This window comes from Natrix helvetica (genome assembly GCF_964273705.1).
Source record: "Natrix helvetica genome assembly, chromosome: 13".
In the NCBI taxonomy this organism is placed as follows: Eukaryota; Metazoa; Chordata; class Lepidosauria; order Squamata; family Natricidae; genus Natrix; species Natrix helvetica.
The window spans coordinates 17161394-17184453 of record NC_138557.1 but is presented as its reverse complement, the minus strand read 5'-3'; the positions used below and the strand labels follow the sequence as shown (position 1 = coordinate 17184453).

Below are 23060 nucleotides of genomic sequence, written 5' to 3'. Positions count from 1 at the left end.
AAGAGGCTCGCACCCCAGTGCTGGGAAGGAAGCCAGTCCCCAAGACCCCCCTTCCCCCCTCCCGCATACGCACCGTCATCCTCACTCCGCTCCCCCATCAGCTCCACCGACTCCGAGAGGGAAGCCAAGGAGGTGCGCCTGGAGGATGCCGCTGAGGTCACGCTGGGCGGTTTGCTGCCCGGCAGCCGACTCACCCAGTGCTCACACAAGGAGGAGCTGGTGGAACCTGCCGGAAGGAAAGGCAGCCGGTCAGGCAGGGGGCAGCTCGAGGGGCCACAGTTCGAGACGCCACCTTGCCCTGGAGTCAGCGCAGGGTCCTAGTGGGACCAATGACTCAAGCAGCCAGTGGGCAGCTCTTCTTGCGGGGTCACTCGGTTGGCTGGGAATGGAGGGTCAGGCAGGAGAGCCAAGGGCTGAGGCCTGGAGGAGAACCAGAAGGAAGGCTTCTGACCATCTGACCCGCAAGGAAGACCGGGAAGAGCAGCCGCAGCTCCTGCTCTTACCTGCCACGGAACTGTTGGCCGACCAGGCTGGAATGGCCGTCCGCCTCTGGTAGAAGAGGATGTAGGCCGTGGGCTTGCACACCTCGTTCTCGGCCAGCTGCTGGACCTCACTGTCATCAAAGCAGTACCAGAGGCCGTCCACAGAGTTCTTGCAGTAGGCTGCAGGAGAGGCTGCGTCAGGGACAGCCGGGCTCCAAAAGGCAAGGTGGCCTGCCCCAGCCCCCCAACCCAAGGGGGAGGAAAGGAGCCGAGGAGCTGCCCCCAGCGGGAGGGCCCTTGGAAGGCTCTGCTGGGGATCCAAGCACAGATCGAGGGGGGGAGGGGGGCTGCAGCAGCTCCGTCACCTGTGTAATGGCCCCCCTGCATGGTGCCATGGTGGTTGCACACCGCATACAGGTCGTAGATGAAGTCCTCTGGGTCTCTGCCCAGGCCGTAGGGGCGCCTCCAGGGGGACCAGTGGGAGGGCAGGCTCCAGCTGCTCTGGCTTCGCTTGACCACGTGGGGGGTCATGTCAAGGCCAGTCAGGGGGAAGCGGACCATGTTCTGCAGCTTCATCCGCCGGTCTCCTTCCTGGGGAAGAGGGGGAGGCATCACCCGCCGGCCCCGCATGCGGCAGAGCCGGGGGAAGCCCCGCCACTGGCCCCAGGAGGCCCCTCCCTCACCTGTCGGAAGCGCTTCAAGTGGATGATCAGCACGTCAGGCAGCGTCCAGAGGCTCAGGCTGATGCTTCCTTGCTGCAGCTGCTTGCAGTGGGGGCAGCGCCAGGCGTCATCGGGGGCCAGCTGGAAGCGTGGGCGGAGGGGGTCAGAGGCGCGGCAGGAGCCCTTCCCTGACCCTTCCTCCAAGCAAGGCAGAGCGAGCGGAGCACAGCCGTGGCCAGTTAGGAGGCAGAGAGCAGCCCCAGCCCCTCCCTCCAGCCCTGCAGAGGAGACCGGGGGGGAGGGGGGTGCAGTAAGAAACAGGCGGTTCTCCTCCCGCCCCACCCCCGCTTTATCCAGGCTGCAAAGCTCAGATTATTTCCCGTAGCAAATGAGACAGCGCTGAGAAGGGGGTGGGACTGCACAAGAAAGCCTTGGGGGGAGGCTCCGTGCCCCCAACTCCAAACGGAGAGCGCTGCGTCCTTCCCTTCAGCAGGAGGGGGGAGGACCCGCGAGGCCACTGACCTGCTCCTCTTTGGTGTAGAGCTGGAAACACTGGGCTAAGGTGCAGGACTGTGGCTGCTGGTGCAGCGCCCTCTGCTGACTGACGCTCTCGGCATCCGGGATGTACTCCTCCTCGGTGTTGATGAACAAGCTGCAACACGCAGAGGGGAGGGGGCATTGGGTCTCCCGTGTGTTTCCGTGGCCGCCCAGCTGAAAAGAGTGACACTCCGGGCAGCAGAGAGAAAGGAAAACGGCCCATGCCAGCCAGCCAGCCAGCCCGAAAGAATCCAATGGACTCATCAGGACGGGATTCTCTCCAATGGGCGGCTCTGGCCGGGAAGGAGACGGTTCTCAGCTGCCTTTGCAAGGCCCGCAGGATCAGGGCCCCCGGGGCATCGTGTGTGTGTGTGTGTGTGTGTGTGTGTGTGTAGATTGGTCCAAAGGGGCCACCCCCGAGAAGGCCCACCCCTTGGGTTCACAGACGCCTCTCAGCATCTTCTGGAAGGCTGGCTGATGCCTCCCAGACACGCCACTCGCCTCGCTGCCCCTGCCAGCAGCCGCTCTGGGTAGCAGGGGAAGCCCTGCAGAGCAGTCCTGATCTGGGCCCCTTGATTGGAGTCTGCAGTAAGCCCCCTCCCAAGAGCCCGGCTCTTCCTTACTAGTCTTTCGTCTCCTTGTCCCATTCGACCACCAACTTCACGTGGGGGGTCCCGCCTGTCCCACAAGACTTCAAGGTTCTGCAAAGGGAAGAGAGTCTAAGGGAAGAGCCCCCCTCCCCCCCGCAGGATCAGCCCCTCCAATGGGCGCCTCCCTCACGGGACTAGAGGTCAGGGGTCCTTCGGAGAAGCAGCTGGGCTCCAGGCTGTTGGCTCCCCGGAGACCCTGCTCCTCCAAAGATGGGGGATGGGTGGAGCCCTCAGCAGCCCCACCCCCTTTGCAGCCACGAGAGCCACATTCTGCATGGCTCCACGTGGAGAAGGAGCAGCTCCTTGGGCCGAGGCAAGAGCTCCGTCCCGCTCACCGTTCCACCATCAGGTGGCAGAGAGGCCGCTCTTCCTGAGGCAAGAGGTACGTGATGCCGACAGCACTGACCACTCGCAAGCTGAACGGACACACCTGCGTGGGAGGGGGGGAGAGGGCGGGCTTCTCAGAGGACAGGCAGAGACACAGCAACCACCCCTGGGCACACGCCCCAAAGTGAAATGGCCAGAAGACTGAATCCAGAGGCCCTCCCAAAAACACAGGCGCTTCTCAACTTACCACCAGTTAAAGTTACCACAGAAGCCCCCAAAAGCAACTCACAACCGGTTTCAGAGTTCCAACAAATGAGGACGGACACACACACACATCGCAGTCACATGACTGCATTTTGGGCACTTGCAACCGGCCTGAAGTTACGGCCGTTTGCAACATTCTGCAATCATACGACCAGCCCTCCCAAAGCTTTTGCCAGAAACCGCCATTTTCTTCCAGGTCCCAGCAAAAATTGCCAGGCTTGATTGCAGTGGAGGAACACCTGCACACACCTTCCAAAGTTTTGCAATTTCACTGTGTGATGAACCTTCTTTCCTTCAGGGGCCTCTACGTAACGAGTAAGCATTGAGCAAGGAGGACAGAAATCTCAACCTCCCCACCATTGTGGTTTCTAACCATGTCTCACATGATCTCCCCCCAACATTTTGCTCTTTTGCATTTTGATTGGCACAACTTATCATGATTGTTGGTGAGAAAATGGGAGGGAGGGAGGGAGGGAGGGAGGGAGGGAGGGATTTTAGTAATGCCAACTAAAACTGCAAACCATCATGTTGGGTTCAGCAGTGACCACGAGACGGAAGGGCCGAAGGGAGGATGCCATACCTGAATACACGCTGAGGGGCGCAGGAAATGCTGCATCTTCTCCAGGATCTCCTTCTGCAGAAGGTCCCAAGGGATGGTCTTCTCCAAATGCAGCACAAAGGGCTGCCCAAACCTGAGAAAGGAGCAGAACAAAGAGATGGTTAGAGACCCCCTGCGCAATCCGGGGAGCCTCCTGGTTCCTGCCAGGGAAGCACTGGCAGCACACTTTCAGGTTGCGCGCCAATCGTGCCTACTCCTGGGAGGCTCTGGGCACAGTCACTCACGGACTTGTGACCTTCTGACCAGATTACTGCAACCCGTCGTATAGATGAACCAGTTGCCAGGCATCTGGGTTGTGATCAAGGGACTGTGGAGATGCGGAAATGGTTGTGTAAAAAATGGTCTGAAGTCATTTTCAGTGCCATAATAAGTTTGAATTGTCAGTAAACAAATTGCTGTAAGTCGAGGACTACTGTGTAATATCTCTTGGTTGCTGTTTCTAATTTGTGTGTGTGTGTGTTGTTTTAACTATTTAAATGTTTTTATGATTGTTCACAACCCAGAGTCCCTGGTTGAGATGAAAGGCTATTCAAAGTGAATGAATGAATGAATGCATTTTTATAACGCATCTTTAGCAGTGGAAAGTTGTGGTCCCCCTGCCCCCCCACCCCCAAGCAAATCCCAAGGCCCTGCCTCCCAGGATGAAATGGGCCTGCCCCTCCACACACCCCAGGCCCTGCCAGAACCTTTTGGCAGCAAAAGGCTGGTTGTAAATCATGAGTCATAAAATGGGACATCACATGACACAACCCCACTTCCCCACACACGATTTTTTGACCTTTTGCAGTGGTTGTTAAGCAAATGCCACAGTTGTTAAGTTAACCCGTTGATCTCTATGGGGCATCTTTTGCCAGAAACCAGAAATAAATGCAAATTTCTGGGGAAAAAGTGTTGTAAATCAGTCACATGGCTTGAGGGATGGCCATAAATTTGGACCAGTTGCCAAAAATGCAGCCGTGTGATCGCGGAAGGGAGGGAGGCATCAAAACACTGACACCAGGTGGGGGTCCATTGCAACTATGAATGGTTGCTAAGAAACCAGTCATAAGTCAAGGACTACCTGTCCATCCTGGTTCAACTCCTCATGAGTATGGGCTGGTGTGGAAGTACCTTTTAAAAGTGTCACGCAGTGTTCTGACCTCGGCTTCCCCAGAAAGCACAAAGCAGAGTCCTGGTCCTGACAAAACCTCTTTTATTAAACGGATGTGAGTTCCTCTCCTTCACATTCAGCAAAGGCCTGGCAAAGAGTCTTTCAAAGGAATATTTATGACTGCAGACCTTATCTAGCTTGGAAAGCTGCCATGTAAATATTGTCCAAATGAGGTGCTGTGCAAGGAAAGACTTGGCACAGAGTCTCTGAGATTCACGGACAATCTTCACACTCCTGAAATGAATCTAACGAACGAATGAACGAATTGTTACCTTCAAAAGCCTCCTCCCCTTTCGCTCCTCTTTTATTTCCTATGGGAGGAGCCATTCACCATCCACCTGTGACTTTACTCCCAAGTCTACCCTGATTTCTGAGATGTTCTTTCCTTCTGGCAGCTCTGGAAACAGGCTCCAGCTGTTCCTCTGCCTCACAGCTGTGTAGCTCCTTAGGCAGCTGATCACTGCTAAAAGGCCTTGGCCTGGTCTCTGCCTCCAACACAGAGCCTTCGTCAGAGCCTTCCCAGACTCCAGGACTGGCCCATGCTCCTCCCCAACCTCCTCACTGTCCAACTCTGTTGCCAGTTCCACTGGTGGGCCACAACACCCAAAACCCAATGTACAACTCCCTCCACGCCCCCAATCCATTTTGATATTCTATTAACACAACATACAACCCATCAACATTTTGAAGCTGCATTTCCGGAGCCCCAACAGGTGGCACTTGGTTAATCGAAGAGCTCCGGAGTGTGCCAATCCTGCCAGATAGGATGGCCAGGCAGGGACTGTCAGTGACCAGGCCCTGTGCCACCTTCAACAGATTCAGGCCAAGGCCAAGAAGAAAGTGCCAGGTGAGAGCCAGGCCCCCAGGCTTACCGCTTTCCCTGCTGTCCACTGCAGGCTCTGTTACACACCAAGATGACCAGCTTATCGCTCAGGGCAGCCGCTGGCGCCATTGTCTGGACACTGCCGCTCTCCAGCCTCGCCTGGGCATAAGTGGGAGACTTGGCATGGTCGAGGCTGTATTTCAAGTGGTTCAGATTGCTGTTGGCGTGGATTCCTGGAAGAGAGCAAGGAGAGTTTCAGTCGAGATGCCCAGAGCGGAAGGCCTGGCTCTGTTCCCCAAATCCAGACTGGACAGAAAAGGCTTAAGGGGTGGGATAGGAGGCCAAGACTCAACCTTCTCTGGAACAAACAGAAGTCTGGAGGTCCAAGGGCAAACTACAGGGCAAAGCAGGAAGGCCCACCCAGCCCTCCCACCCAGCGAAGGGCTTGCCCGGAGAGCCCAGGGCCCCAGATGTTCCCACAAGTCAACCTACCTCTCTGGCTGAGGATCCCTTCTGGCCAGAAGATCTCAGGGGTCTCAAAGGCAAAGATGCAGTCGCTCTCTTGCACCGTGTCCAGGTCGTCCAGGTCAGAGAAAGAGCGATGGAAGCCATCGTAATACATCTCTGTGAGCACAATCTGCAGGGGCCCAGAGGACAGCCCTGTCTCTCTCTTGCAACCTGGCCCAGCCGAGCAGCCCAGCTCAGCCACGCCTCCTCCGGCCCCTCCCTTCCTCTAACCAGAGCCGCCAAGACTCAGTGCTTGGGTTAGATCGGCCTGACCAAATGCCCAGTCAGTCCAGCTGCTCAGGAAAGACCAAAAGCCGCGCGGCCTCGTGCACTATTGCGCCCTCCGTTTTGGAGGTGGCTGTGGTGCTTATTCTAAGAATTTGTCTGGTGGCACAGTAATTAAAATGCAGTACACTGCAGGCTGACTCTGCTGACTGCCAGCAGTTCGATCCTGAGTGGCTCAAGGTTGACTCAGCATTCCATCCTTCTGAGGCCGGTAAAATGAGGACCCAAATTGTGGATGGCAATATGCAAATAATGCTTCTTCGCTGTAAACCACCCAGGGTGGTATACAAGTGTATTGTTATTGCTGTTGTCTCAAACCATAATTAAGCCAACATTGTTGGTGGTCATAGACTATCTTGGATGGCTCCAGACATAAAGGCATCATGAACAGGGTCACCTAATTTCCATTCCTTTCCTAGGGAGACCCAGGAACAGACGGCTTCCCCTCACGAGCAGGCGGCAGGGAACAAAGGGAACAGAACTGAGCATCTGCTCACCCTGGAAGGCTCAACGGACAGGAGAGAGCAGTCCAGCTGGGAGGGAGACCCACCCAACTAGCCCCCTTGGCTTACCTGTTTGGCAGGTATTTTGGTTTCTCTGGCCACTGCTTCCCTCAGCTGGGCCACTGTTCCGGACAAAGGCACGGCCACTCCAATGCGCATGCAGTGGGAACACTTCCCTCGATAGACCACGGTGACATAGAGTGGGCTGCAAAGAGCCAGAGAGGCTGCTGAGGAGGCCCCTCCCACACCAGAAGGGGCCCCTCCCTCAGACCACCAGGGGGGGGGAGGGGGAGGGAGAGACCAGCTCTCTCCCCTCAGTCCCCCAGAGCTTCCCATCCCTTCTTTTCCTAACTGCCAGTTGGGTGACCCAATCTGGGCCCTGCAGACCTACCGCGTGTGAGGCAGAGGGACTGGCAGAGAAATGCAGAGGAAAGGGTCGAAAGTGTTGCTCTGCTTCTGGCAATGAGGACACGTCAAGGATGACCTGCAACAGGAAAGGCCCTTTTTCATCCCATGCAGTAAAGCCAGAGAGGGGGAGGGGGAGTCCCACTGGTGAGAACCCCTCCCACTCCCCAGTATTCCCCATGGCCCAAAGTTCGATTAAACCTCCGACAGTGGAAGGGAAGTAAATACCAAACCAGAAGAATAAGGAGAAAAATGCAAAGGAGACGGTCCAAGACGGCGTTTGTACTGATACTTCCACCCGGAAGCTCCCTTTGCTACCCAGGGGCATCCCATCCGGTTAGATGCCTGATAGGCAGAGCCAGGACAGCCGCCCTTGGCTTCCGGTGGTGGGAATTAGAGAATGCTCAGGAAGCCAAGGCCACCTCCGCTCTGTCTCAGGGCGGGCATGATGAACCAAGGACAGGCCAGGCTGGGTGGGGCAGCCCAAGGGCAGCCCTACTGGCTGGCTCTGAGGAGCTCCACCAATCCCCTTTCTTTGGGGTGAAGGCAGGGGAGCAGAAAGCAGGAGGGCCCCTTACCTGTACTGAGCTTGGAAGAGTTCCTGAACAAAAGTGCTGTTGACTGGCAAGAGGCTTCCCTCAATCAGGGAATCTTCTTCCAACGGGGGCTGAAACAAAAGGGATTCAGGAAGGTCCATCAGTCTTGGACTCAGTAATTTGACCCCAAGGACAACCTGAAAGCCAAGACTCTCCGGACGTCCACCAGAGTAACACTGGGGAAGCTAAAACACCCCAAGGTCTGCCTCCCAGTAAGCCCGTTTTTGCCTACAGTCCTTTTGTGATCCCAGCAGGACACCCAGCAAGGAACGCAAACCACGCAGCTACCCAGGACAACCCAGTGGTGCAATTCACCTTCCGGCCTCCCATTGTTCTCTCCACGGGGCTCCTTTGCAGCCAAGCCAGGAGCAAATGGTTCCAAAGCAGAGGGCCTCACCTTCACAGGCGCTCTCCCATCACTGTTCTTCACTAAATTGTGGAGATCTTCATGGACTCGGTCCAGAAGCCAGAGCAGGAACTCCTGTGCGTCGTGTTGTGAGCTCCCGCGGAACTGCAAGGCGTTCTTGGAAACGATGCTCTGCGGAAGAAGAGCCCAGAGGTTGAGAGAGCCCCGTCCTGGGGACACAGCCCCCACCCCACTTTCAGGACCCTTCCCACCTGACAGGTGAAGTTGGACCCCCTCCAGACCACCAGAAACCATCAGGCGGTATTCACTACAACCCCCTCTGCCCATCAGCCCAGTTCCTCTTCTTGAGTGGAAACACTGGAGGCCGCCATGAGACTGGGATGGGGGAGAACAGGCATGGATTTGGGGGAGGGCCCTGATCCACCCATATGGATCCCTAAACATTCAAATGACACACACACACACACACTCTGGTGGACTTTCAGGGTTGATGGAACAGCTCCCAATATCCAGGACATGGTTATCCTTGGAAACACCAGGAGGGACTGATGATTGCCCAACTGTACAATCTGTTTCCATCGATTTGTTTTATGGATTATTGTAAGTGACCAGAAGGCCTTGTGAAGTCAGGGACAAGGCAACCACAAACACCCCTTCCCCTGCAATTCGCACAAGCCAAAGAGCAGCCCTCCTGCAGAAACTGCCCCGTTGGACCCCAAATGCCCTGCAGGGAAGCCCCCAAGGACAGCAACAGGCAGATGTGCTCCAGGGGTGGAAGAGTGACCGTAACCCTAACCCAAACCAGGGGTGAGACCAGGCTACTCCCGAGGGCTAAAAGAAGCAGCACAAATCCAAGTTTCCCCTTGCAGATTTCAGAGCTTCCTCCCCCACCAGCCCCGAGTGGCCGGACCGCTGGACAGCAACTCCAGCCAGCCAAGGAAGCCAGACTGGGAGGTCTTCATCAAAACCACTGCAATGGTCCCCTACAGAGGAGGCCTCTTTGAGTAGAACTGAAAGAGCACAACTGAACCGTTATGGAAAAAGGAGAAGCTCCCACCTGCAGCTCCACCACCACCCCAGAAAGAGGCAGGGAACAGGAAATCAACAGTTTAAGGTCTGGGCAGCGGGGGGGGGGTGAAGTCAAAGGAGCTCGGGGTGACTGACTATTAAAATCTCACTTACAGCAGCTGCAGCAGACTGGCAAAAGCCGAGGCCCTCCAGGCACACAACTACCCAGCAGGGGCAGAGCAGAGGACACAGGCCCTGACCCTGTCCCTGACCCCCATCAGGTTGCTACCAATCTATCCCCCAAAACATACCAGTAGGGGGACTATCTGGAAGTCCACATTCTTCTACTGGGCTGCCTGCATAGGGGTGCAGTGGTTAGAATGCAGTATTGCAGGCAGAGTCCCAGTGGTGGGATTCAAAACTTTTTACTACTGTTCTGTGGGCGTGGCTTGGTGGGCGTGGCTTGGTGGGCATGGCATGACTTGGTGGGTGTGGCTTGGTGGGTGGGGCAGGGGAAGGATATGCAAAATCCCCATTTCCTCCCAATCCGCTGGCATTCGGGAGGCAGAGAATAGATGGGGGCGGGGCCAGCCAGAGGTGGCATTTGCCAGTTCTCCAAAATACTCAAAATTTCTGCTATGGTTCTCCAGAACTGCTCAGAACCTGCTGGATACCATCTCTAAGGCAGATTCTTCCCACAGCCAAGAGTTTGATCCTGACCAGCTCAAGGTTGACTCAGGTTTCCACCCTTCCGAGATTGATAAAATGAGGAACAGGATTGTTGGGGACAATATGCTGATATTTGTATACCACCCAGAGAGTGCTATAAAACTCCATGGAACTTGAGCGTGTTCCCAGGTTTAGCAAAGACCAGCTCACAAAGGAGGAGGAGGAGGAGGAGGAGGAGGAGGAGGAGGAGGAGGAGGAGGAGGAGGAGGAGGAGGAGGAGGAGGAGGAGGAGGAGGAGGAGGAGGAGAGGAAGGGCAGAGCCTGGGGATGGAGTCAAAAGGGGATGCAGCCTAGAGTCTCAGGTAGCCACAAATGGAGCATCCCCTCCTGAATTCTCTTGCGCCAAGATAGTGCTAACCGTTAGCTGAGTAGATTCTTGCACATAGGAATGTTGAGTAATAAATCAGTTTAATTGAAGCTTTATGTGTGGTCCTGATCTTTTGAGCCTGACAACTCACTTGGGCCGATGGACAAAACAAGAGGAAATGCACAAACATGCCGAACCAATGGGGAGGTGGGGCAAGGCAGGGATGGGCTTCGGAACCAGCTTGATGCCAATGCCAACTAAGCCCCTCCCTTCCCTCACCCCCAACAGGCACCTCCAGGGAACGGCATCCAGGGCAGAAATGCCCCCCCCCCATTGTCTGTTTCATTACTATTATAACTTATTTATAATGTGTTTGCACTCGGAGAGAATGGCATAGTCATTCATTATGAATCTGTGGCGTGAATCCTTTCTAGCGCTATGAAGCTTTTGCAGCATTTCAGTCAGGTGGGTGCAAAGACAAAAGCTGGGAGAGTTTCCTCTCTGCTCCTGCCTGGCCAGGAAAGGGTCCGTGCTCCACTGGATTGGCCAACATTCCCGGCTAGCTTCAAGATGGAAAATAAGGGGGAAGATCCAAGAGGAAGAAAATGATGAAATGCATGACCAGCAACAGGAAAGGGGGAGACAGGGAGGAGGCAAGAGAACCTGAAACAGCGGAAAATTTCTATCCCTAAACTATTAAATCTATTAAACTGAAGTATGGATAGTCCTCAACTTAAGGCAGTAATGCAACCTGCCCATTATGGTCATAAAACGGGACAGTCACATGATTTTATGATGTTTTGGGAACAGTCATTAAGTGAACCAATGATTTATTATGGACATAGTTTCACCGAAAACCGCAAGGGCCTATTTTTACAAAACGATTGCAAAATGTTGTCACATGACTGCCGGATGCTGCAGACCGACAAAAATGTGGTTGTGTTGCCAAGCAGCTGAAGTCTCCAGTCTGCCGACTGTCGGGATTTCAAATCCAGGTCATAAACTCCATTTATCCAGGTCGGTCGTAACTTGGAACAATCACTAAGTGACCAGTCGTAAATTAAGGACTACCTGTAAAATCTCGTAAGGCCGCTTCCCCAGTGCAAACTGATGCTGGGGTCCCTGAAGGGCCTTTAAGCCTGACTGCCTGCCTGCACCCAGGCCCCAAATCACCCACTGCCACCCTCCCCTTTTCCCTGCCTGCCAGCCCACCAGCCTTGGGGGCTCAGCTGGGTTAGGGGTACTGGCATCATCCAAGCACCGTAATCAGCCGGCAAGAGAAGATGGGTGTCAGGGCACTGACCTCCAGGCTCAGCTCAGCCGTGGGAAGAGAGGGGGGGGCAGTTGTCTCCTCCCACGGAGGGTCCCTTGACTGGTCACCCCTCTTCATCTGCTCTTGACCCACATCTGTGCTGCAAAAGTCACAGAGCAGAAACACAAAAAACTCCCCAGGAAGCAAAGCTCCAATTGCAATTTAGGATAAAGTTTTCATCAGACAAAACAGCAAAGAAAGCCAAGGTGGGGCGGGGCAGGGTGGGGGGAGGGGTCTGCAAACAGGTTGCTGACGAGGAAGGTGGAAGATCTGCTTGGAGCCCAGGAAGAGCCGCCTCCCATGACAAGCAGGCAAAGGGAGTAAGCGAGGGGCATCTGGGGAGGCCCCTCGCTTTGCACCCTGCAGAGCAAGCAGAGAAGGGGGCTAGCATCAAACAGGAGGCCTTGGAGGGATGAGCTCCCCTGGGGGAACAGCCCACCCCAGGGACGCAAAGGCACCACTTTGAGGGGAATGCAGCCCCCACTTCCCAAAGGACTCTTTTAAATTAAGCTCTCCTGGACGTTGCCTCTAAATCTGCATGAAGGGCTGAGCTGGAGCTTTTGAAAAACAGAACATAGACTATCCGAGTTGGAAGGGGCTTTGGGGGTCTTCTAGTCCAACCCCTGCTCAGGCAGGAGACCCTACACCATTTTCATACAAATGGCTATCCAGTCTCTCCTTAAAAGCCTCCAGTGATGGAGTCTGGTTAATTGATCTCCCAGCCAGGAAGTTTTTCCTTACTTCTAGGCCGGAATCGGATTCACAGCTCTGTCTCCACGTTTAGACAGAGGCACACAAGTCGAGTGAAAACGAAAGGAGCTTAGACCACTGGTTAAGATACCCAACACGGGAGACTCTTCTGGGTGAAAATAAAAGCCATCAGAAGGAGGGGAATCGTAGCCAGTTGGCAGGCAGGGGAAGGGAGGCCCGGCACAGCCCCCCAGCCAGGAGGAGCCGGGACCCCCTGAAAGCCCAAGGAGCAATAGAAGAAGGCGGCTCGTCTGCTCTGCGCTTGGGTGAACTCGCTCAGTGCCGCGAAGTGAAGCCATGCGCACGTGCGCCCCATGTGTGAACTCAGCCCAGGAGCACATCCATGCAACGTGGAAGATCAGGACAAACGTGACAGGCAAAGCGGCTGCTGGGTCAAATTGTAGTGAACGAGGAGCCCCACAGCAGCCGGGCTTTTTCACACAAAGCAAGCGGCAGATTTGCGACAGGGGCTGAATGTCCCCTTTGACTCCCCAGAAATCAAGGGAAGAGTGAAAGAGGGCCAGGGGCTTTTCTTTGCCCACTTGGGTAGGGCACCACCTGCTCCTCTAAGGGGATCTCTGCCCACCCTCCAATGTCAGCCATCAAAGAGGCCACTCCTGGAGGCAATTGGGGAAGGGAGCACAGGGGCTGCCCACCTTCATCTCCCCACCTTTTCACTACTGCCCCCCCTCCCCCCAAGGAAATGCCATTTCTCCCCCTTGCTCCAACTGCTGCAGCAGGATGAGAAGACATGGCGCGGAGAGGCAGGAAAATGCAAGTGAGGAAAAGCCAAAAGGGGCATCTTGCACTTTCTGAGAAGAGATTTCTGGTGCTTTACACAAAGGTTCCCAAGTTCAAGCAAGATCTGCCAGTGTGACACCAGGCAGCCCAGTGCAGGGCCCGGCCACCACCTCCTCAAGCAGCCCCAGCAGGCGACACCAGCAGCAGGGAGACTCCTCTGGAGCCACCAAAGCTGCCACCAAAGGCCTTGAGGCCAACCTGGCATGGAAACATCTGGCGGGGGCCACATTGCCTGGCATCAGCCATTTCCTCCGCCAGAGAGTCTCTCGTGCACGGCAACCTCCTCACCAAAACACTCTGCCCCTTGCCCATCGCCTCAGCCAGCGCAGCCCCCTCTGCTCAGGGCCCCCAGGGCCTTCTGGAGGAACAGCTGGGCTGCTCACCTGGGCCCCAAAGGCAGCTCTTTCCTGCTGCCAGGCCTCCCATGGGACCAGAGGGATGCTGATGAGAAGTGAAGCAAAGTGGAGACGTGAAGCACTGCCCGCCCCAAGCATCAGAAAGACGCCCCATCCCATCGTCCACTCCCCCATTCAGAAAAGCATTCCTAGAGTCTCTGGAGTGACCTCTCTCCCTTCTGGCCAATCTGCCTGAAGAAAGTGGCAGAAGAGCGAGACACGCATAGCACCCAACACCAAGCTCACCATTGCCAACAAGGCCACCCAGCACCCCGGGCTCTTCTCATCACACACCCCCTCCCTCTGGCGCCATCCACACGTGGCAGGAAAACTGGGAGAACAAAGCCACAACTGCGTGCAACCGGAAAGTCCACTGAAACTCTGACTCGTCCTCCGAGAGCTGCAAACGGATCCAGAGCTTGGATCTGATCTGAGAGTTCAGATTGGGTGAAAAAAACCCGATGCAGAGACCGTTCCATTTGGAACAGCTGGGATTCGAGGGAATCGGCCTTTGGATGAAAGAGAGATTCACGCAGGCCTCCTGGCCTTTAATGGGCTTCTGCCAATTTTGGCATTTTCGAACACGGTTTGACCTGGGGCTTTCTTGACTGCTGGTTGGGAGCTCTCAAAATGGGGCATCTCTGGGGTAATGACAGCTGTCACTTGGAGTGATGCAGTGGAAGGCGAAAGGTGAGGTTATTATGGGAAAGAGAAAGGCCCCTCCCGCATTTGAGCAGCCAGACAAAGAGAGAACTTGAAACTAAGAAGAAGAGGAAGAAAAATCCGCCCCTTACTTCTGAAAACAAAACCTCTTCTCCATCCTTTGACCACTGAGCAGAGAAACCGGTCACAGTTACTGTTTTTGAGCCAGGTTACACCTAATCTGTACTGCTACCTTTGCTTTTTCCTGCCCAGGTGTAAAACTTAGCTTTTCTCCTCATTAAATTTCATTTTCTTGAATGGGGCCCATTGCTCAAGTCTGTCAAGATCTTTTTTGATCCTGAGCTTGTCTTCTGGGGTCTTGGCTGTTCCTGCCGGTTTAGTCTCATCTGCAAATTTGACAAGTTCCCCTTTTATTCCCTCATTTATGAGGATCCTGAAGAGTTCTGGGCCTAAGATCCGTTTAGAGGTGCTTTTCCTAACTATTTGGTGGGGGGATGCAGTGCCCGCGAAGATCAGCTGGCCGGAAACCAGAAGAGCAGCTGTGGGCGCGCATGCCCACAAAGAGGGCCCGGTGCACCACCTCTTGCCCGCATGCCATAGGTTCGCCATCACAGAGTTAGTCATTTCCTGGATTTTGACACAAAAGCTCCGCCATGACTGCACAAGAGAGGGAAGAACAAGCCGGTCAATCTCCATCCTTGTCCAAGCTCCCATTCTGCAGATGCTGGAACCCCCCTTGGAGTGGGCAGCTGACCCTCCACTGCTTGCTTGGCTTTCAGTCTTTGGAAGAACAACAGGGCACCCTTCCTTCTGTTGCATCTGTCCCTACTGGTCCAATGGGACTGTGGTGAATCTGGTCTTCTGTACTGTGTGTGTGTGTGTGTGTGTGTGTGTGTGTGTGTGTGTGTAGCAGGGGTTTGATCAGAAGATTCAAAGTGGCCAGGAAAAGCTCCACCAGATGTGGCTGCAGTGGCACCGGAAACAGGCTCCTGAGGTGGCCCAGGAGGAGGCCCCCAAGCCACAGGAGATCGAAACTCAAGCTCTGGAGTGTCCTGCAGCCTCACCCAACAGTTGCAGTCGGCTACCACAACGCTGGTCTCCAACCTCTACCAGCTGGACTTCAAGAGAAAGTGGGTCTCGTCCGCCAGAACGTTGACGAGCTCCGTAACGCCTTCATGACCGCTGGATCTTTCCAGGATCTGCCGGGATCCATCCTATCTCAGTCGGGAAAAAGTCACCAAGGCCCGTCAGTTGACGGATGAGCTGGTGGATCACGTGGTCCAAAATGCCCCTCTTACTTGGCTTGTAGGCCCCTTCACGGCCTCGGGCAAACCAAAGGGGGAAGAAACAGAAATGAAATAGCCTTTCAAGGATGTGGGGAGACTCTCCGTAGTACAGCTTCACTGTCACGGACAGAGGCACTTGAGGGGAAAAGGTAAACCATTGGGAGTCACAGCTTCTGCAAGGCTTTGGGTGGTCCCCTAAGGCCCAGCACAGAAAGCCTGAGAAAGCTCCCCTGACCCAACCAAGTTGGGCTCCATCAGGGTGGCTGTAATAGGGCAAGAATGAACACATGCTGCCAACATGGCAGCATGTTTCCTTTCTGAAAGAGAGGGCAGGAAGACACTAGACCAGGGGTCTCCAGCCTTGGCAACTTTAAGACTTGTGGACTTCAACTCCCAGAGCTCCTGAGCCAGCGAAGCCAGTGGAGTTGAAGTCCACAAGTCTTAAAGTTGCCAAGGCTGGAGACCCCTGCACTAGACTGAGACGGTCTGGGCCTTCTCTCCCTGCGGCGGCTGGAGAAGAGGCAGTGTCCACCCTGCCGGATGCAAAAAGGTTTTCCAGGGACACAAAGACTGAAAAAGCCCCCACCCTCGATGAAGACGAGCGAGAGAGGGTCTGTTTGCGTCTGCTCCGGGCTCCTGAAGCCCTCCGCCATGCCGTCCCACAGCAGCCTCCCTTCCGCCTTGAGTTGCCGCATTGGGGAAAATAGAAGCCGCCTCCTTGTGAACCTGGCAGCACTTGATTTCCAAAGGAAAAAGCTGTTGACATGCCAGCCTAAACAGGGCCAGAAACTGTTAAAATACCCAGAATAAGCTCCTCTTGGGTTATGCAAACATAAACGCTCTTCTCAAACGCTGAAGAACTCTTCTTTAGCAAGTCTTGATGAGGGCCATAATGGCTGCCTTTGGCCCCGGAAGGCCTTTCAGACGGGGGGGGGGGATGTGGATGAAGATTAAGGCAGTGTTTCTCAACCTTGGTCACCTGAAGATGCGTGGACTTCAACTCCCAGAATTCCCCAGCCAGAAGTCCACGCATCTTCAGGTGACCAAGGTTGAGAAACACTGGATTAAGGGGAGGATGGCAGGCCTGGTCTCCCCCAACCTCAGCCACGCTCCCCTCTTTCTCCCATGTGGATTTCCCATTCCCAACTCAACCTTCTTCCAAGAGCTCCCAGGGGACCCTCATGGACTCGCTGTGGGAAGAATAGCTGGAAGACCCCAGACCCAAAGCCACAGAAGGGACATTCTACAAGGCCTCAAAACCAATAGGCACAGAAGGAGAGGCTAGGGAGAGAGGGGCCATTCTGCCGCTACCCAAAGCCACAGATTTAATAAGCAAAACAAAAACAATATGCCGCTACTACCTCGAAGAGCAATATCACAGAGCCCCCCCCCCTGCACTTCAACAGCTATGTAAGTAACCTCAGATGTGGGTGTTGGCACTTGGCACACAAACAGTATTGTCAGAACTTAAATGTTCTCAGGCACCCAAGGGATGTCACACCAGAGCCAGACTGTCCCTACTAGTTCAGAGCATCACAAAATCTAAGAGTTGGGAGGGATTGTGGGAATCATCCATTTCAGCCCACACATTTTATACGATGGACACATGGGCAGCCAAGAGAGCCCACCACTTCCTCGGGCAGCCCTGCTGGCACAGTGGTTTGAATGCAGGATTGCAGGGTGACTCTGCTCACTGCAAGCCATTCGATCCAGACTGGCTCAAGGTTGACTCAGTCTTCCATCCTTCCCAAGTCAGTAAATTGAGGACCCAGATTGTTGGGGGATGGGGGGCGGAATATGCCGGCTCTGTAAACCAATCTGAGAGGGCTATAAAGCACTGCAGAATGATACAGACATTTGATTGCTATTGCCACCCTGCAACAGGACGTATGTTTGGAGTCTGGTTTTATGTCTAACCAAATCCACCTCCTTGCAATTTAGCCCCACCATTTCATGCCCCACCTCCTAAAGCGCCTCTGAACAACTCTACATTCGTTTGGAAGGAGCTTTTGTGTCAGCCTAAAATGTTCTCTTCTCCTGACTAAATAGACCCAATAGGGCGTTGGCACTTACCTGATACGCCTCTTCTCATAGTGGGGGGAGGAGTATCCAGGATGGGTTGACCTTATCCTCCAGCTGATTGGACTGAGTCAGATAAGCTCTTGGGACACGCCCCTGGCCCACCAGGCACCGCCCAGTTATTGGCAAAGAACTCTATCTGACTCATTATGCCATCCACTCCAGACCTTAGTATGGTTTCAAACCTTTTATTGACGTATAACTTAAACATACCAGTGCAACAATCATCATAACACATGTTACATAACCATGTCAGGGGGGGGGGGTCTGGATACTCCTCCCCCCCCCCACTATGAGAAGAGGCGTATCAGGTAAGTACCAACGGCCTTTCTCCATAGTGAGGGGGGGGAGTATCCAGGATGGGACGTATCAAAGCTAGCTGGGGAAGGTCACATACTGAGGGCACTGGCCAAACTAAGCCTGGTGGGGAGTGTCCCCTGCCCTATGAACCGTCTGTAAAACCCTGCGCCCAAATGAAGCCTCCGCCGAGGCAAAGGAACTTGTAGTTCCTCAGGAAAGGTGAGGGGGAAGACCACGTGGCTGCCCTACATATCTCTGTCCATGATGCCTGTGTAAGCCAGGGCGCGGAGGTGGCCGCACTTCGTGTGGAGTGTGCTGTGATGGGACTCGGTGGCTGTAAGCCCTGAGACTGGTAGGCCGAGGTGATGCAGGTCCTCAGCCACCTGCCTATGGTGGTGGAGGTCACCTTCTTGCCCAGAGACCCCGGTTGGAATGAGACCAACAGGGCCTCGGACTTTCTATTCTGCCGGGTTCTTCTGAGGTAGATCCTCAGAGCCCTTCTGACGTCTAAAGTGTGCCACTTCCTCTCTAGAGGGTGAGAAGGGTCTGGGCAAAAATTGGGCAAAATCAGTTCCTGCGCCCTGTGAAAGCATGAACATACCTTAGGTATGAAGGAGGGATCCAACCGCAACACCACTCTATCCCGGTGAAAAATGCAGAGGTCCTCCCTGACAGACAGGGCCTGCAGTTCTGATATCCGTCTGGCAGATGTGATGGCCACCAGGAACACCACCTTAAGGGTTAGAAACTTTAGTGACACTGTTCGCAATGGCTCAAACGGCTCCATCAGAGCATCCAACACCTTGTGTAAATCCCAGGAGGGGTACCTATGTACCGTGGGTGGTTTGAGATTGGATGCCCCCTTCAAGAACTGCCTGGTTGTTGAGTGAGTGTGTGGGCTCTGCCGCACAGAAGCACTGAAGAGATGGCCGAGACTTGTCTCCTGATAGTGTTGGGAGCTAACCCCCTGTCCAGGCCTGCCTGGAGGAACTCCAGCACTAGAGGGACGGTGGCTCTCACAGGGTCCTGCCCCCGGGAGTGATACCATGCAGAAAAGGCCCCCCATGTCGCACCGTAAATGCGCTCCGTGGAGGGTCTTCGTGCGGCCTGGATAGTATCTATTACCCTGGGGGAGAATCTTTCCTCTCTCAGGATGCTCTGCTCAACCGCCACACGGTCATCTGGAGCAATTGGGGTTCCGGGTGCTCCAGGGACCCCTGGCTGAGGGATATTCTTTCCTGGGAAATTCCCCACGCTCTGCCCATCGAGAGCAATTGGAGGTCTGCAAACCATGGCCTCCTGGGCCAGTAAGGGGCAATCAGCACCACCTCCGCCCCCTCCCGGAGAATTTTCTGAATTACCCTGGGGATCAGGGGTAAGGGTAGATATGCGTAGAGAAGCCTCTGGGCCATGGGCAACAGAGAGCGTCCGCCCCCTCTGCCCCGTGTGTTCGGTACTTGGAGTAGAACCTCAGAAGTTGGGTGTTGAGGGGCGTGGCAAATAAGTCGGCCTCCAGGTGACCGAAACGGTCCATCACCTCCCTGAAGATGGCCGAATGAAGTCTCCAATCCGAGTTCTCTACTTCTGCCCTGCTGAACCAGTCGGCTCTGGTGTTGTCCACCCCTGCTATGTGCTCTGCTGTTAGGGATAGCACATTCTTCTCGGCCCATCGCCCCAGCCTCTTGGCCTCTCGCATAAGGGCCCCTGATTTGGTGCCCCCCCCATCTGTTTAAATGGGCCTTGGTGGCGATGTTGTCTGTGAGGACTAGAATGTGCCTGCCCCTGACAGAGCGGTGGAAGTGCATCAGGGCAAGACGGACCGCCCTGAGCTCCAGCCAATTGATGCTGTGCATCAGTTCCGCCTGACTCCATTGTCCCTGCGCTATCTGATCCTGCAGGTGGGCACCCCACCCGAACAGGCTGGCGTCCGTGGTCACCGTCACCCGGTCTGGCGTTCTGAAGACTTCGCCCTTTGTAATCGCAGGGGACATCCACCAGATCAGTGAGCGGGAGACTTCTGCCGGGAGGAGGACCTTGGTCTGGGAACAGCTCCTGTGCCTTCGCTGGAAAGGCAAAAGGAACCATTGTAGGTCTCTGGTGTGGAGGCGAGCCCACGGAACAATGCCAATGGCAGAGACCATGGTGCCTAGCAGTTTGGACAAGGTGGCTAAGGACACCCTACCTCCCATGACCACCTGTATAGCTAACCGTCTTAGGGAGATCTATCTCTCTGTTGACAGAAAAACCTTGCCTTCCTCTGAATCTATCAGAGCCCCTAGGTGGATTAGCCTAGTGGAGGGGTGAAGATGGCTTTTGGCCAAGTTTACAGAGAACCCATGGTCCCTCAGTGCTGTCATGGTGGTATCTAGATCCCTTAGAGCCCCCTCAAAGGATGACTGTATCAGCAGGTCATCCAGGTAACATTGGATCCTGACTGGGACCTGTCTCAGATGGGCTGCCAGGGCCGCCATTAGCTTGGTGAACACTCGGGGGGCGGATGACAACCCGAAGGGCAAAGCCCAGTATTGGAAATGCTGCCCTAGGTAACAGAACCTGAGGTACCTCCGGTGATCCCGCAGGATTGGAATGTGTAGGTAGGCCCCTGTGAGGTCTATGGAAGTGAGGGCGTCTCCCTGCCTAATCCCCTCCAGGATGGAGTGGAATGAGTGCATTTTGAACCTCCTATAACGGATGAAGCGGTTTAACCATTTCAGGTCGAGAATAGCCCTCCAGCCCCCTGAAGCCTTGGGGATTATGAAGAGGATTGAGTAATACCCCTGACCTTGCTGGTCTAGAGGCACTGGCTGGATGGCTCGGATATCCAGCAGGTGCTGTATGGCCTCCTGCATCAATAACCTCCTGGCCGGGTTATTGGAAACCGGGCAGATCCGGGAAGAACCCTGGGGGGCTGGAAAGGAACTCCAGTGCCAGCCCATGTCTGATGGTGTGTTGTACCCACCTATCAGAGGAGGAGCGGTCCCAGCGATGCGCGAAATACGCTAAGCACCCCCCAATGGGAGGTGAATCTGGTCTGGCATTAGTATTTGCAGAAGGAGCGCCCCCCGCTGCCTCCTCCAACACCTCAAAAGGGCCGCTTCTGCTGCTTGCCTCTCTGTGGCCTATCTGGGTATCTTTGCCTGGCAGCGAGACCCCCCCTGGTACTGCCTGGCCCCTGAGTACCCTGCCTCAGATCCCCTGAAAGAGTCCAGACCACGGAAGGAAATCTCAAAGTCCTGTCCCCGGGAGTAGGACCGTCTGGGGTAAGGCATCGCTCTGAACTGACCCTTCTTTGCAGCCGTGGGAAGCACCTTCCGCTTATCCTTGTTCTCTACGAGGTACGGGTCCAGAGCTGTCCCGAAGAGGGTATCTCCTGTGAAGGGAGCTGCTGCCAGGCGCCACTTGTGTCGTACATCGGCCTGCCACTGCCTCAGCCACAGCAGTCTACGGGATGCGACGGTAGAAGCGATCGCCCTGGAGGCAAACTTGGCTGTGGACAATGTGCCGTCCGCTGAAAATTGGATGGCTGCCACCAGTTTGTTGATGTCCTGGTGCGCTCTGACCTCGGTGATGGGGATTCGTTGCTGCAGCTCCTGCAGCCAGAGTAAGGAAGTCCGGTTGAAGAAGGAGGCGGTGGTGGCCGCCTTCACTGCCCAGGCTGCTGCTTGATGCCTCTTTTGGAGGGTGAGATCCGCCTTCCTGTCCTCCAACTTCAGATCCTCTTCTGGTTCCCCTGGGAACTTAGTTGGGGTGTGCAGTGCCCGTACCGGATCATCAATGGAGGGCTGAGATAGCGCCCCAGCCATGTCCTGATACACATTGAAAAAGATCTTGTCTCTGGATGTGGGCGTAGGACCCGCTGTGGGGACTGCCCATTGGCGCTTGACTGACTCCAGGAAGGCCTTGGGGGTTGGCACTGTGTCGGTCTCAATGGCCTTCTCATCAAAGGTGGTTTCTGCAGAGAACCCCTGGAGCTGAGGTGGTGCTTCTGCTGCTCTGTTTCCGAACTTGGCTGCTGCCTTGGCCTTGAACAGAAGCGACTTGTACAATGAGGGCTGGAACAACCCGGTGAAGGCCGGCTTAGGAGGGGGCATAACTTCGTCCTCGGAAAGTTTATCTTCCCTGACTTCCTCCTCCTCACAATCCAGGTCACTGTCCTCCTGCGATGAGGCTGAGGAACTGGAGATGTCTTCCTCCTGGTCTACCAGGCCTTCTGGTACCCTAGGGCTGCACTTGTGGCTGCTGAAAGGCCGCTGTCATGCATTGCTGGAAGGCCCGCATCATTAGGTCCTGAAAGTTGGGGACCCTGAGGGAGGTTGTTAGCTGGGCACCATGCCCACCTGTGCAGAAGGTGGAATTCCCGTGGGCAGGGCTGAACCCAGTGAGGCTGTATGTGGGGGGGAATGCCACCCCTGAGCAAGACCCCAAAGACCTTATGTGTCAATTGGGATCCTTGCTTGCAATGTGGGTTCCTCCACTGTGGCTCCGCTTGAGGTAGGGGCTCCAGGGGCCCTCCCCTTCTGCCCCAGGCCTGGGGTGGATTTGTGCCCACTTGCCTTCTTGTAGAGCTGCTCCAGCCTCCTGTGCCTTCGCGTGTCATACTTGGAGGCTTTGGCAGGCTTGTGACCACCCCAGGGACGTGCGGTCAGGGGAGGCAGAGCCTCACCTCTCTTCATGAAATAATAGTATATAATATAATATTATATACATCCGTCCGGCCGCGCCCGGGAGCTGTGGAGGCAGAAATGTTGTCGGCGCTGCCGGATGACGAAGGCACGAAAGCGACAGTCGCTTTCGTGCCTTCGTCATCCGGCAGCGCCGACAACATTTCTGCCTCCACCCTCCGCAGCTCCCGGACGGAGGTAGCCAGAATGGCGCCAAGGCAGTCCGGCGGGCAAGCGACCAAGGATCAGGCTGCCTCGCTCGCTCTTTCATCCGCCCGGACCGCCTCGGCATCGCTGTGGCTACATCCGTCCGGCCGCGCCCGGGAGCTGCGGAGGCAGAAATGTCGGCGCTGCCGGATGACAAAGGCACGAAAGCGCAGCCACCTGAATGGGAAAGCAACGAAAGGAGCTGCGCTTTCACCCCGCTCAAGCCTTGCTGCCTGCATGGGAAGCTGCCTGAATGGGAAATGGGAATGGGAAGCGCAGCCGCCTGAATGGGAAAGCAACGAAAGGGGCTGCGCTTTCACCCCGTTCAAGCCTTGCTGCCTGCAGCCACCGCCCGGCCTCGCTGCCCCTTTCGTTGCTTTCCCGC

At 55.3% G+C, this 23060-nt stretch overlaps 1 protein-coding gene across 1 annotated transcript in view; it reads right to left on the bottom strand.

Annotated features, from left to right (window-relative positions):
• Positions 1–23060, bottom strand: part of USP31 (ubiquitin specific peptidase 31) — a 40519-nt gene that overhangs the window by 5304 nt on the left and 12155 nt on the right. The window contains exons 2-15 of the mRNA XM_081965383.1: positions 8208–8348; positions 7793–7881; positions 7201–7293; positions 6879–7014; positions 6007–6151; positions 5564–5747; positions 3503–3614; positions 2667–2761; positions 2305–2382; positions 1667–1796; positions 1166–1285; positions 848–1073; positions 504–662; positions 74–226 (exon numbers count right to left, since the gene is read on the bottom strand). Of these exons, the coding sequence (XP_081821509.1) occupies positions 74–226; positions 504–662; positions 848–1073; positions 1166–1285; positions 1667–1796; positions 2305–2382; positions 2667–2761; positions 3503–3614; positions 5564–5747; positions 6007–6151; positions 6879–7014; positions 7201–7293; positions 7793–7881; positions 8208–8348 (1861 nt within the window). The remainder of the gene's footprint in view (positions 1–73; positions 227–503; positions 663–847; positions 1074–1165; positions 1286–1666; positions 1797–2304; positions 2383–2666; positions 2762–3502; positions 3615–5563; positions 5748–6006; positions 6152–6878; positions 7015–7200; positions 7294–7792; positions 7882–8207; positions 8349–23060) is intronic.